Consider the following 13,168-nt stretch of genomic DNA (forward strand, 5'->3'; position numbering starts at 1 on the left):
AAAAAAAAGCCTACTAACAAGGGAAGCGAAAATATCACAGGGGCAAACCGAAAATAAACCCTATCACCGGGGGCAACCCAAGACCCACCAAATACAACCCAAGGAAAGCCCCAGATTCCCTAATTGTCCCACCTCACCAGTCTCCAGCAACCCACCTCGGCCCAGTGACCAGTCAGCGAGGCGCTGCTTTAAAATGTAATGAACTGGGACATATAAAGGCCAACTGCCCAAAGAACCCCAATTGAGTGCAGTTCATTACACCACCATCACACCAAAGATCTCCAGGCCCAGATGCCCTCTCAAATACCCCTCAGAGCGAAGGGAAACTTTGACAGTGGGCGAAAGAAGTTATCACGTGGAGAGGAACACGGGGGCACAAGTTGTCAGCTATCCACCAATCCTTAGTGGACCCCCAAATTCATCAACCTAGAGGCCCAAGTGACAATTTACCCATTCATGTCAAAATCTGTAGACTTGCCCTACAGCTGAACTGCCTGTCCAGTGCAAAGGCTGGTCAGGGAATGTGGACTTTTGCAGATCTATGACAATTATCCATCCCCATGCTACTGGGGAGACTTGGCCAACCAGGTAAAGCGGGCCAAGAGGGTGGGAATGGTTACACGCAGCCAAGCCAGGCAAGCTTCCAGACCCGTCCCTCTGCCTGAGCCATCCACAAGGGGCCCCGTTTGTGTTACCAGAGACCCAGACAGAGGTGGCGGACTTGGATCCCCTGCAACTAAAGATGGTAACAGCCACAGTACCTTCAGTCCAGAACTGGAACTGGTAAAAAGTAACCAGCACCAGAACCATTGCCAGCACTGACGCCAGCGCTTGCAAACATATCTTCAACCCCAATGCCAGAGGGCACCAGCGGGCCTGAACTGGCAGAAGCAGCAGACAACCCTACCCAAGAGGCTCAGCCAGAGCCTCAAATATCACCTAGTGCACCAGGAGAAAGCGGTTCACAATCAATGAAAACAACCCCATCCTACATCACTTCCAGAGGGGACCAAGCCCAAGTCCACAATCTAAGGAGGAAACTGGTGTCTCCAGACTCAAGGGAACAGTTCCAGGACTGAGCAGGAAGCAGATGACAGCCTTCAGAAAGCTTGGGCGGCGGCACGGAGCACCCCCATCGCCTCTCAGCTCTTCTAAACTGATCATGGTTTGTTGTAGAACAAGGATTTTTATACAAGGAGACTCTTTCTGGTGGACACCGGGAAGACTGGCATCCTCAAAAACAGTTGGTAATTCCAACTAAGTACCAGGGAAAGCTCTTAAGCTTAGCCCATGATCATCCCAGTGGCCATTCTGGGGTGAAACAGAACCAAAGACAGGTTGGAGAAGTCCTTCCACTGGGAGGGGTTGGGCAAGGATGTTGCTAATTATGTCCGGTCTTGTGAGGTGTGCCAAAGAGTGGGAAAGCCCCAAGAGTGGAGTCAAAGCCCTCTCCAGCCACTACCTATAATTGAGGTCCCATTTCAGCGTGTAACTGTGGATATTCTTGGGTCCTTTCCCAAAAAAGACCCCCAGGGGAAAGCAGTACATACTGACTTTGGTGGACTTTGCATACCCGATGGCCGGAAGCAGTAGCTCTAAGCAACACCAGGGCTAAAACTGTGTGCCAGGCCTTAACAGACATTTTTGCCAGGGTAGGTTGGCCCTCCGACATCCTTACAGATTCAGGAACCAATTTCCTGGCAGGGACCATGAAAGATCTGTGGGAAAGCTCATGGGGTGAATCACTTGGTTGCCACCGCCTTACCACCATCAAATACCAATGGCCTGGTGGAGAGGTTTAATGGAACTTGGGGGCCATGATACGTAAATTCGTAAATGAACACTCCAATGATTGGGACCTAGTGTTGCAGCAGTTGCTTTTTGCCTATAGGGCTGTACCACATCCCATTTTAGGGTTTCACCATTTGAACTTTGTGTATGGCCACGAGGTTAGGGGCCATTACAGTTGGTCTGAAGCAGCAATGGGAGGGGTTTACGCCTTCTCCAGGAACTAATATTCTAGACTTTGTAAGCAACCTACAAAGCACCCTCCAACACTCTTTAGCCCTTGCTAAAGAAAACCTAAAGGATGCTCAGAAAGAGCAAAAGCCTGGTATGATAAACATACCAGAAAGCATTCCTTCAAGGTAGGGGACCAGGTTATGGTCTTGAAGGCGATCTTGAAGGTGCACAACAGGCCCATAAGATGGAAGCGTCATGGGAAGGGCCATTCACGGTCCAAGAGCCTGGAGCTGTTAACTATCTCATAACATTTCCCACCTCCACCCTAAAGCCTAAAGTGTACCATGTTAATTCTCTAAAGCCCTTTTATTCCAGAGACTTAAAGGTTTGTCAGTTTAAAGCCCAGGAGAAGATGACACTGAGTGGCCTGAAGATGTCTACTATGAAGGAAAAGTGACGGTGGCATGGAAGAGGTGAACCTCTCCACAACCTGGAACATCTGCAGTGGCAACAGATCAAGAAGCTGTGCACTAGCTTTGCCCCATTGTTCTCAGCCACCCCAGGACGGACTGAACGGGCATACCACTCCAATGACACAGGTAATGCTCACCCAATTAGAACCCCACCCTACCGGGTGTCTCCTCATGCCCAAGCAGCTATAGAACGGGAGATCCAAACATGCTACAGATGGGTATAATCCACTCCTCTACCAGTGCATGGGCATCTCCAGTGGTTCTGGTACCGAAACCAGATGGGGAAATACGCTTTTGCGTGGACTACCGTAAGCTAAATGCTGTAACTCGTCCGACAACTATCCAATGCCACGCACCGATGAGCTATTGGAAAAATTGGGACGTGCCCAGTTCATCTCTACAATAGACTTAACCAAGGGGTACTGGCAAGTACCGCTAGATGAACCCGCCAAAGAAAGGTCAGCTTTCATCACCCATGCAGGGGTGTATGAATTTAATGTGCTTCCTTTCGGGCTGCGAAATGCACCCGCACCTTCCAAAGACTTGTAAATGGTCTCCTAGCAGGATTGGGAGAATATGCAGTTGCCCACCTCAATGATGTGGCCATTTTTTCTGATTCATGGGCAGAACACCTGAACACCTGGAAAAAGTCTTTGAGCGCATCAGGCAGGCAGGACTAACTGTTAAGGCTAAAAAGTGTCAAATAGGCCAAAACAGAGTGACTTACCTTGGACACCAGGTGGGTCAAGGAACCATAAACCCCCTACAGGCCAAGGTGGATGCTATCCCAAAAGTGGCCTGTCCCAAAGTCAAAGAAACAGGTCCAATCCTTCTTAGGCTTGGCCGGGTATTACAGGCAATTTGTACCACACTACAGCCAAATCGCTGCCCCACTAACAGACCTGACCAAAAAGACCCAGCCGATGCAGTTAAGTGGACTAATGAGTGTCAGAAGGCCTTTACCCAGCTTAAGGCGACACTCATGTCTGACCCCTGTGCTAAGGGCCCCAGACTTTGACAAACCATTCCTAGTAACCACAGATGCATCTGAGCGTGGTGGGAGCAGTTTTAATGCAGGAAGGACCGGATCAAAAATTTCCATCCTGTCGTGTTTCTCAGCAAGAAACTGTCTCTGAGAAGGAAAGCCACTGGTCAATCAGTGAAAAAGAATGCTATGCCATTGTGTATGCCCTGGAAAAGCTACGCCCATACGTTTGGGGACGGTTTCCAGCTAAAACCGACCATGCTGCACTAAAGTGGCTTCATACTGCCAAGGGAAAACAACAAAAAACTTCTTCGATGGAGTTTAGCTCTCCAAGATTTTGATTTTGAAATTCAACACATTTCAGGAGCTTCTAACAAAGTAGCTGATGCACTCTCCCGTGAAAGTTTCCCAGAATCAACTGGTTAAAATTGTCCTTAAAATGGAAAAGTCTTGTAGTTTACATAATTAGTAGTATATGTAAAGGTGCATGTGTTTTATTAATCTGTTTATTCTAAAGTTCTAGGAAGAAATCACCACCAGTGTGGTCCACACTGTCTGAGATTTGGGGGGCATGTCATAAACAGATGGTTAAGGTTAATGTCTCTTTTACCTGTAAAGGGTTAAGAAGCTCAGTAAACCTGGCTGACACCTGACCAGAGGACCAATGGGGGGACAAGATACTTTCAAATCTTGGTGGAGGGAAGTCTTTTTGTTTTTGTTTTTTGTTTTTTGGGGTTTGTTCGCTCTTGGGGCTAAGAGGGACCAGACGTACACCCAGGTTTTCTCCAATCTTTCTGAATCAGTCTCTCATGTTTCAAAATAGTAAGTATAGCCAGAAAAGGTGGATTAGTCTTATGTTTGTTTTCTTAACTTGTAAATGTGTATTTTGCTGGAAGGATTTTTACCTCTGTTTGCTGTAACTTTGAATCTCAAGCTGGGGGGGGGGAAGTCCCTCTAGTCTATATGAATCTGAATACCCTGTAAGCATTTCCATCCTGATTTTACAGAGATAATTTTTTTCTTTCTTTAATTAAAAGCTTTCCTTTTTTAGGAACCTGATTGATTTTTTTTTCCCCTTGTTTTAAGACCCAAGGGGATTGGGTCTGAACTCACCAGGGATTGGTGGGGGGAAAGGAGGGAGGATGGTTTATTTCTCCTTGTTTTAAGACCCAAGGGGTTTGGGTCTTGGGTTCCCCTGGGAAGGTTTTGGGGGAACAGAAGTGTGCCAAACACTATATTTTTGACTGGTGGCAGCGTATCAGATTTAAGCTAATAATTAAGCTTAAAAGTGATCATGCAGGTCCCCACTTTTTGGACGCTAAAGTTCAAAGTGGAGAAAAAACCTTGACGTAGTAAATCAATGAATCCCCCTATAAGCAAGGGACATGGCAGAAAGCCTGTTTGATCTTGTTTGGGCCTGCAGTAGAATCGGACTTCACATCTCCTGCTTTTATAGTGCTAGAATAGTTCTGACTCCTCCCTCACTTTTTTTCCCCCCCTCTAGAAATTCTTCTATCTGAATACTAAGACAGGGATGAATGAGACCAGAGAAATGCACCATGGGCCATTGAATCAATGTTGCAACACTTAAATCCCCTTGAGACAACTTGGTGTGCTGTCTAGTCTGGAAGACAGATCTAGAATGGCCTCCCTTCTGATGCTACTATTTGATGCTTCTGTGAGTGGGGCGAAGGTGAGGGGATGAGGCAAAGGTGGCGATATGTAGAGCAGAGTAAAAGATAGAGATCAAAGGATGAAACTAACAGACTAAGACAAAGCAGAAGGAGACAAGAACATATGGTAGCCTGGCAGAAATGGCAACTCTTGTTAATCACTTGAAAGATGTCTCTACAAAAGCAGAGTCGGGTTTTGTAAAGTAATAACTAGAGAGAGGCTAAATCATTTAACCAAAAGATAAGAGTAATGTCTTTTAAAAATTCAGGGAGAAAACTTAACATTTATCTTTTTGGGACATTGCCCCACTTTTTCATACTTCTGCTATCAACCCTGCTGAGGCCAAGAGGTTGTGGTGGTGGTTTTTTTTTAAATGTATGCCATTTGTGTTAGAAAGCTATCCTTAATGAAGCTCTATAGGATGAATGACTTGATTATTTGAGTGTCTGAATGCCAAATCTGTATAGAAAAGCATTGTGGCAAACTAACACTGGATCATATGGATAGTGGAAGGATCCTTGACTTCTCCAAGCTGGACCCAGATAACAGGAAGATGTGAAATCTAGAAAAAAAATGTCTGACTAAACCACCTATATTCTATCGCCAAATTTCCTTCCCCCAAGATTTTGGACAAATAGAGTGGCCCTGCTACGCTACATTGTGTCAGTGAACAGGTCATATACAAGACTGAGGCATGATTCACTTTTTTTACCTCTGGAATGTACACACTTTCAGGTAAGATAACTCAGAAATATATATTCAGGCAGTAAACAAACACAACAGTCTGTTCCTCTTCATAGCATCACCATCTCTTCTCTTACGTTAAGATGGCAGAGCTCTGAATAAGGTCAATTGTTTGTTTCAGTCTTCAGTGCCATATACTCCACTTTACGTTAAAGTGAAATTCTAACTTTTGGAATAGAGCATTTCAGAACCTGGCAGCATAAAAGGATACAGGCAGTCCTTGACTTTACAATGTTCGACTTAAGTCGAACGGCACTTACGTTTCTGAATTGACACCCTGATTCGACTTACGACATTGGTTTCAACTTTTACGCTCAGTCCTGCAATGGAGTGGATTGCAGTCCCGAGTTACAATATTTTGACTTACAATGCAATTTTCAGGAACCAGTTGTGTCGTAAGTCCAAGGACTGCCTGTATATCACTTGCACAGTAGGTAAGCTATCAGCTAACCTAATGATGTAACAAAAGGATGGTTAAATGCATCAGAGTGTGATAAGATGCAGTGGGATTTTTCCAGATCTTTCAGTAGGGTTGTATTGTATTTTCATATCTTGTCAACTAATAAACAGAACTTTATTTTTTAAGTAACCAGGATTTCTGCAAATTCTTCATAAATGATTAACTACTGAATTATGTTTCCCAATTAAGTATCTGGAGAAGGGGGGGAAATTACTGCATCAGGCCTCTTCAGATTTTTTTTTTAAATATTTTTGTTGATCATAGCCTAATTTAGTTTAACTAAAAAAAACTCTGCCCCTCTACAGTTACTTAACATAAGAGTTCAATATCTCCATTTGCTCTTACAACTATAGGTGGCCAAAAATAATGTTGAAAGACGTCAGTTGAGCATGCTCAAAAACTACTAAGGTAAAAGCATTGGGGATACTTGCCAGATAATGGTTTTAAAACTACTCAGCAGCAGAGCAATCTCAAAAGGGACAACACAGAGGCCTTAGATATCAATATTCACAACAGCCAGAATAGAAATTCGGGGGGAGAGGGAACAAAAATGTAGATCCAGGAATGTCTCTTATGAGTATGAGATAATAAAGGTATAGTCTCCTACATACCATGCATCCCAGAGGTGTTTCTGGTGGAATAAACTTGCAAAGTCTGTTTCATATGAAGGCATATCACACTCTGAAGTTCAACAGCAATGGGTTAGAAGTAGAATCTGAAGTCCACTGAATTTTTGGGGTTTGGGTAAAGTGAGATCAAGGACCAAAGCACCCTACTCATCTTCACTGTTTATTAGATTGTTCTTGTTGAGTCAGTTTTTGCCTTCTTAAGGTAAATGCACAATTTGTGTCTGGGTTCTAGTCATTCAGACCTGTGTGTGTGTGTCTGTGTAGACCAGAGGCCCCCAAAGTGTGGGGCATACCCCTCCTGGGGGACGTGGAGGAACATCCAGGGGGCATGCAGGGTTTGGGCCAGACCCTCAAGGAGGCAGGGAGTGAGCGCCACCAAGTCCCACCCCACCCCCAGCTCTGCTCTGGTCACATCTCCAGTTCCAAGTCCCATGCCTGTCCTGTCCCCAGCTCTAACACAGCTCTGCTCTCAGCCCTGCATCACTCCTCAGCCTCACCCACAGCTCTGTTCCTGGACTGGGGTTGAAGCTGGGGCATAAAGCCAGGAGCAGAGCCACACCTGGCTGCCAGTCTCTACCACAACCTGGGTGTGGCTCTGCCCCAGACTTGGCCCTGCTCCCAATCCCAGACCCACCCCCAGCTGCGACCCCAACCTTGGCCCTCTTGCCCCATCCACATCCCCCACCCCCATCCCTGCAGCTGTGGCTCCATTCCTGGCTCCAGTAGGAGGTGGAGAGGGTGCAGAGAGGGATAAGCGAGGGCTTGACCCTCAAAGGTTTGGGGACTGCTAGTGTAGACAAGCTGGACTGTGAAGTGCTGCCAGCAGTACTCCATTATGTGAGACCAGTAATTCTAGTTTTCCTGCAGTACAACTCACTGTGTTGGCAAATTAAGGGTCTAACATTTCTTCCTTTTCTTCATTGTCCTGGTGTATTTTGTGGCCCCTAAATTCAATAAATGTGAACAAGTGTAAGGAGGTATTTAGTGCCAATGATTCAGTGGCTATACTGCTCATGAATTCTCTCCCTACTAGGCAGATAAAAATAAATACTTACAGAAATGTATCTTCAGAGGCTTTACAAAAAGTTAATCCCCACCACAGCCCTGAGAAGCACACAAGCATTATTAACCCCTTTACAGAGGCAGAGTAAAGTAACTTGCCCAAAGGAAATTAAAGGAGTCAGAACTCAGAAGTTTGTCTCCCATCCCCTGTATCCATACCACTCATTCTCCCGGAGAGTACAGAGTTCACTCATCAAGAATTAATGAGTGAAAGAGAATGGGAGGAAGTGACATTTGCAGAGGGTTTGGGGAGTAGTGGAATTCAGTTGTAGTGCCTGTATCAGGGAAGGAGGTAGCAGCCCTTTGATGTTTGATACCATCCCTCTCTAGAACAGAACAAACAAGAAGATTGCCAAAATTATTTTAGGTGAGGTATAGCAGCACAAAGGATGGAAGCCAGCTGGTGAGTCTCTGTCTACATACACACAGAAGAGCAGCTGAGGAAGCAAAGAAACTTCAAAAGTTGTTGGGAAGCTAAGCAGGATCAAGAAAATATCCATCACAACCTAATTTCTGTATGGCTTAAATATTACCAACCATACAAAGATTACCTGGATTTTAAAGTAGCTTTTAAAATTCATCCGGACAATCAATGCCAAGTGTCATCCACTGTACACACCCATGAATACAATAAGTTTGAGACTTTGAAACAGAGACAAACAATTTATAATTTTTTCAGAAGTTAAGCTCTTCACTTACTAAGGGTGCTGAGAAGATTACAAATTAAAAGGAAAAAGTTTTACTTTGAAGGCAAAGGAACAAAAATAAGAGGTCAAAACTCATGCTATCCCAACCCACATCCAAAGATGTCAGTCTTCAATATCTGTGATCAACATAGTGCAGACTCAGTTTATGATATTCAGCCAAATTTTCTGAAACATATCTACCATTCAGCTCTCGTTAATTAAATATTAATTAGTCTTGAATGTACTACAAACTTTGCCAAAAAACAAATGGCTTTCAAAACCAAAAGATCAAGTCTGTAAGAGATTTAACCATTTAAAAACAAGAATGATTTTTTAAATCCATGTTTACTGTAGTGAAAACTAAGTTTATGATTAAAAATATAAATGCTAATTCCCTAGAACATTAAAAATAATACTTGTAAATTAAAGAACTATACTACGAACTAGATAACTATTTATACAGTCAAGTATCAGAGGGGTAGCTGTGTTAGTCTGGATCTGTAAAAGCAGCAAAGAGTCCTGTGGCACCTTATAGCCTAAGAGACGTATTGGAGCATGCGCTTTCGTGGATGCATCCAATGACGTGGGTATTCACCCATGAAAGCTCATGCTCCAATACATTTGTTAGTCTATAAGGTACCACAGGACTCTTTGCTGCTTTTACTTATACAGTATACACATTTTTGATATCTAAAATGTTCAGGCTTTTTTCTTCTCTGGCTCCTCAATCCTGTAGACAACTATTGCTATTATACATTTATTTTCCTCTACAAATGGAATATTCACATTCCTGACAAAACCAATAGTCAGGATGACTGGACCCTTATTCAATTTACCTACAAGACCCATAACTGTTTTTGGTTTGGTTTGAAGTACTTGCACAAAACAGGTTTGTTTTTTTTTCAAATTCTCCACTTAGTAGTTTAAAAATGCCAAAGCTACATCATTTTATTAAACATATAAGAATAAAATGAAAGCATGTTTAATCATTGCTACAGTGTAGTTTGATACCAAGGACACGTGGTTTAGGTTCCAAGTTATGTGTTCTGTTTTCATTTAATCATTTTTTTTTTTAGATAACTTTCTCTAGGTTGTTCAGATATGTTTGATTTTAAAATCGACCTCTCCAGCTCTGAATAATTAAAGAAAAAAACACATGTCGCTCTTAGCTTAAGTTCCAAACAAACAAAGCTGTGTATGTGGGCCATCTGGTATAACCAGGCACTTCACAACTTTGCATATGTGGCTTGTACTTGGAGCCAGGTTGGTTTGGTTTTTGATTCCTTAATCGGAGTGTGATTATTTTAAAAGGACACAGTCAATTTACCAAAAAATAAAAGCAAAGCAAGCGCACACACACATATATACACTCTTCCACCCCCATGTACCCACCCACCACCAAAAAAAAAAAAAAACACCCCTATGTTGAATGGTATTTTATTTTAAATCTAGTATTGTTACAGTTGCTACAACTAAAATAATTAGAGAAATTAAGTATTTCTCCTTTTTGTTTCCGCCTTTGTGAGCTTGACTGTACTTTGTGTATAGTCAGTGTCATCTGCCTCTAGGGATGTTCTACACAAGCATAAGGAAAAAAAAATAAATATAGGAAAATGTGATTGTAAAACCTTAAAACTGTTGGGGGACTCTGGGACAAAAATCTAAAAACTATTCAATTTTTTTTTAAAAAATTGGCTGACTGGACACTATCTTTAAATCAAAATGTACAGCATCAGTATAAGCAGAAGTCAGTACGTATGTTAACTGCAGATATGACTGTAAAGCAGGGCTGGCCTTACATAGGGGCAAAATGGGCAAAAGCCCAGAGATGCTGTTATAAACAGGGCACCTGTGGAGCAGGGGTGCCCCTCCCCCTGCTGCTTTGCTGGCATCTGCAGCCCTGCGGCTCTGCCCCCTGCTTTGGTGCCACCCCTGGCAAACTGCTCCTGGGAGCTTCCCATTTGCTGTATGGGGGAGGGAGGGCGGAGAGTGCTGATGTGAGAGTGTCCTCTGCCTATGTACCACATCTCCGCAGAGCGTGGTGAGGGTGTGTGTGTGTGTGTGAGGAGAAGGCTCACCAAGAGAGGGAGGGAGCTGCTGGCAGCTGCTGCTGTGTCTGAAAGAGCTGCAGCTCTCTTAAAGGGGCAACTTGTGGTGTCACACAGTCCTCCAGCCCACACATGCTGTCTGTTTCACACCCATCCCGCCAACACATACTTATATTGTTGTTGTTACTTATTGATACTCCCTGCAATGCATGTATGTTCTGTGTAATTTTATTCTTTCAAAGCGATGGTTTTTATTTTTTTGACTGGTCTGTGCATTTCATAAATTTTATTTCTTTCTTTTATTTAATTCTTTGAGTAGTGAGCTCTAAAATACCTAACCTATCCTGGCTGGAATAATTATCATTATTACTTTTATCATCATATTGTGCTTTGCCATTCACTATTTAAAGGGGTACAATCAAATAACAGTGTCCTTCTAGAATGTAACTTTAGCTTGTACTAACCTTAGCAGTGCCAGTTTAAAAAACATTAACTAAACACACAACTTTAGATACTGGGCAGATGAAGGTTGCTTATTTTCAAACTGTATTTTTAGCTGTATCTGTTTTTTCTAAAAAAAAAAAACCTTTAAAATTTGCATGAAAATAAATACAGTTCCAGCTATGTTACCAATAGCAATGATAGAGTCAAATGTCAGTGAGTCACATACATGATTGTGATCGATAAACATAAATGCCAAAATAATTAGAAAAATATAAATTTCCTTTCTTAAAATTATGTTTTTAGTGAAAAACAATTGACTGAAACAGAGTAGATAATGGCATTAACACGGATTTTGAGCAGATTTTATTTATTTTTATGTATCTCTAATAAAGATAGTGTACAAAGTATCAAATGTGTGTTTCTGATATCTGTGTTAAAGCTCTAGAACTGATACCTCAAGGCTTGGAATTGGTTAATATCTTTCTGTATTATCTCCTGATTGTTCTAAATTTACACATAAACTTTAAACGTGGCTTTAATTGGAGTGTGTGTGTGTGTGTGTGTGTAATTTTTAATGTATATAACAATTAGATACAGTGCTCCTGTCAGCTAATTCCTAAGTTGTTATCTGCAAAAAGCCTTAGAGTTTTCAGGTGCCTAAGTAGTCCTTGGAATCATGATTAAAGTTTCTTCCCCCGCAAATCTGTAATGGTGCCCTGGGTGAGCCAGGAGGACCATGGGCTCTGGCAAAATGCAGCCCCTATGTGACAGCACGAAGCCCTCCTTGAGCCACACGCCGAGCATCAGGCACCACAAGACACAGCAGCAGTGCAGAAAGTGGCAATACACCATATACCATGTAACCCTTACTTCTGTGCTGGTGATGGCGTTGCCAGCACCTGCCAGTATTGCCGCCCTGCCAGTGCTTAATTTGTGCCAGGGCTGAGCTCTAGCTTCTGGCATCTCTTTCAATACAAATTAAACACTGGGGGAGGCAGCTGGGCCCAGAGGTGATGCGGGGGGGAAAGGGGAAGCCCAAGGAGCCCGTGAGGACCAGGAGTGATGGGGTTTGTTTTTTTCCCCCCAAAATACTAGTTTGCCCAGGGTGCCATTTTCCCTAAGGCTGGCCCTGCTGTAAAGCAATTCAGGTAAAGGATGTACTTGTGGCAATTATATTTTTTCCTTCATGTAAGGCTAAGGAAATGAAATGAATGGCTGCATTACCTTTTCTACTGCAGTGAGCTGTTGCTGTAATCCTTCACTTTTCCTGTTAGCTTCCTCTGACAGCATTTTGTACTTTTCAATTTGAAACTTTTGAGTACTGAGTGTTCGCTGGAGTCTAGCATGTTCTTCCTCCGTTTCTTTAACCCGAGAGTTTAAATGCCGATTCTCATCATCCTGTCAGTCAATAATTTGTAAATTTATAAATCAATGAATGTTTTAAGAATGTGTTAGGATGAGAGCATTTTTCCACAACTTAATATGGAGTCATTAGTACATGTTTTTTGCAGATACTGTTGTGATCACTGGTGTCTTAATTTTTAAAAAGTTTTAAAAACAACATTTCTTTCATAAGCAATACCTGATAACTCACAGTGGAGTTCACAATCCAGTTTGGTTAACAAAACAAAACAAAAAATATCTTAAATTTTGCTATTATTCAACACTTCAGTAAATTTTAATTTTTTACCAAATTTTGTCTAGTCTAATTTGAACAATATGCCAAATTATATATATATGCTTTAAATAAAACTTCAGTAATTTAAGGTTCAAGGCACAGAAGATCACAGCACAATACCGTGATAGCCATCATTAGTTATAGAATAACGTGTATAGTAAAGCCATGCAGATGTTCTACAACACAAATTCAGAATAGTAACATTTGTGAGAATATATAAAAACAAATGTTTAAAAAAAGATCTCACTAAGAGAAAGAAAGGGTGGATACTCTGAATTTTCATCACAATTACAAAAAAGTTATCAGTTCCCAACTTTTAGTGA

General features: G+C 42.3%; 1 protein-coding gene across 3 annotated transcripts in view; it reads right to left on the reverse strand.

The window, feature by feature from the left end:
• Positions 1–13,168, reverse strand: part of TEX9 (testis expressed 9) — a 60,235-nt gene that overhangs the window by 17,574 nt on the left and 29,493 nt on the right. For all 3 annotated transcript variants that reach the window (XM_075069592.1, XM_075069591.1, XM_075069593.1), the window contains one exon: positions 12,392–12,565. In XM_075069592.1, coding sequence (XP_074925693.1) covers positions 12,392–12,565 — 174 coding nt within the window. The remainder of the gene's footprint in view (positions 1–12,391; positions 12,566–13,168) is intronic.

Source organism: Chelonoidis abingdonii, chromosome 9 (genome assembly GCF_003597395.2).
Source record: "Chelonoidis abingdonii isolate Lonesome George chromosome 9, CheloAbing_2.0, whole genome shotgun sequence".
NCBI lineage: Eukaryota > Metazoa > Chordata > Testudines > Testudinidae > Chelonoidis > Chelonoidis abingdonii.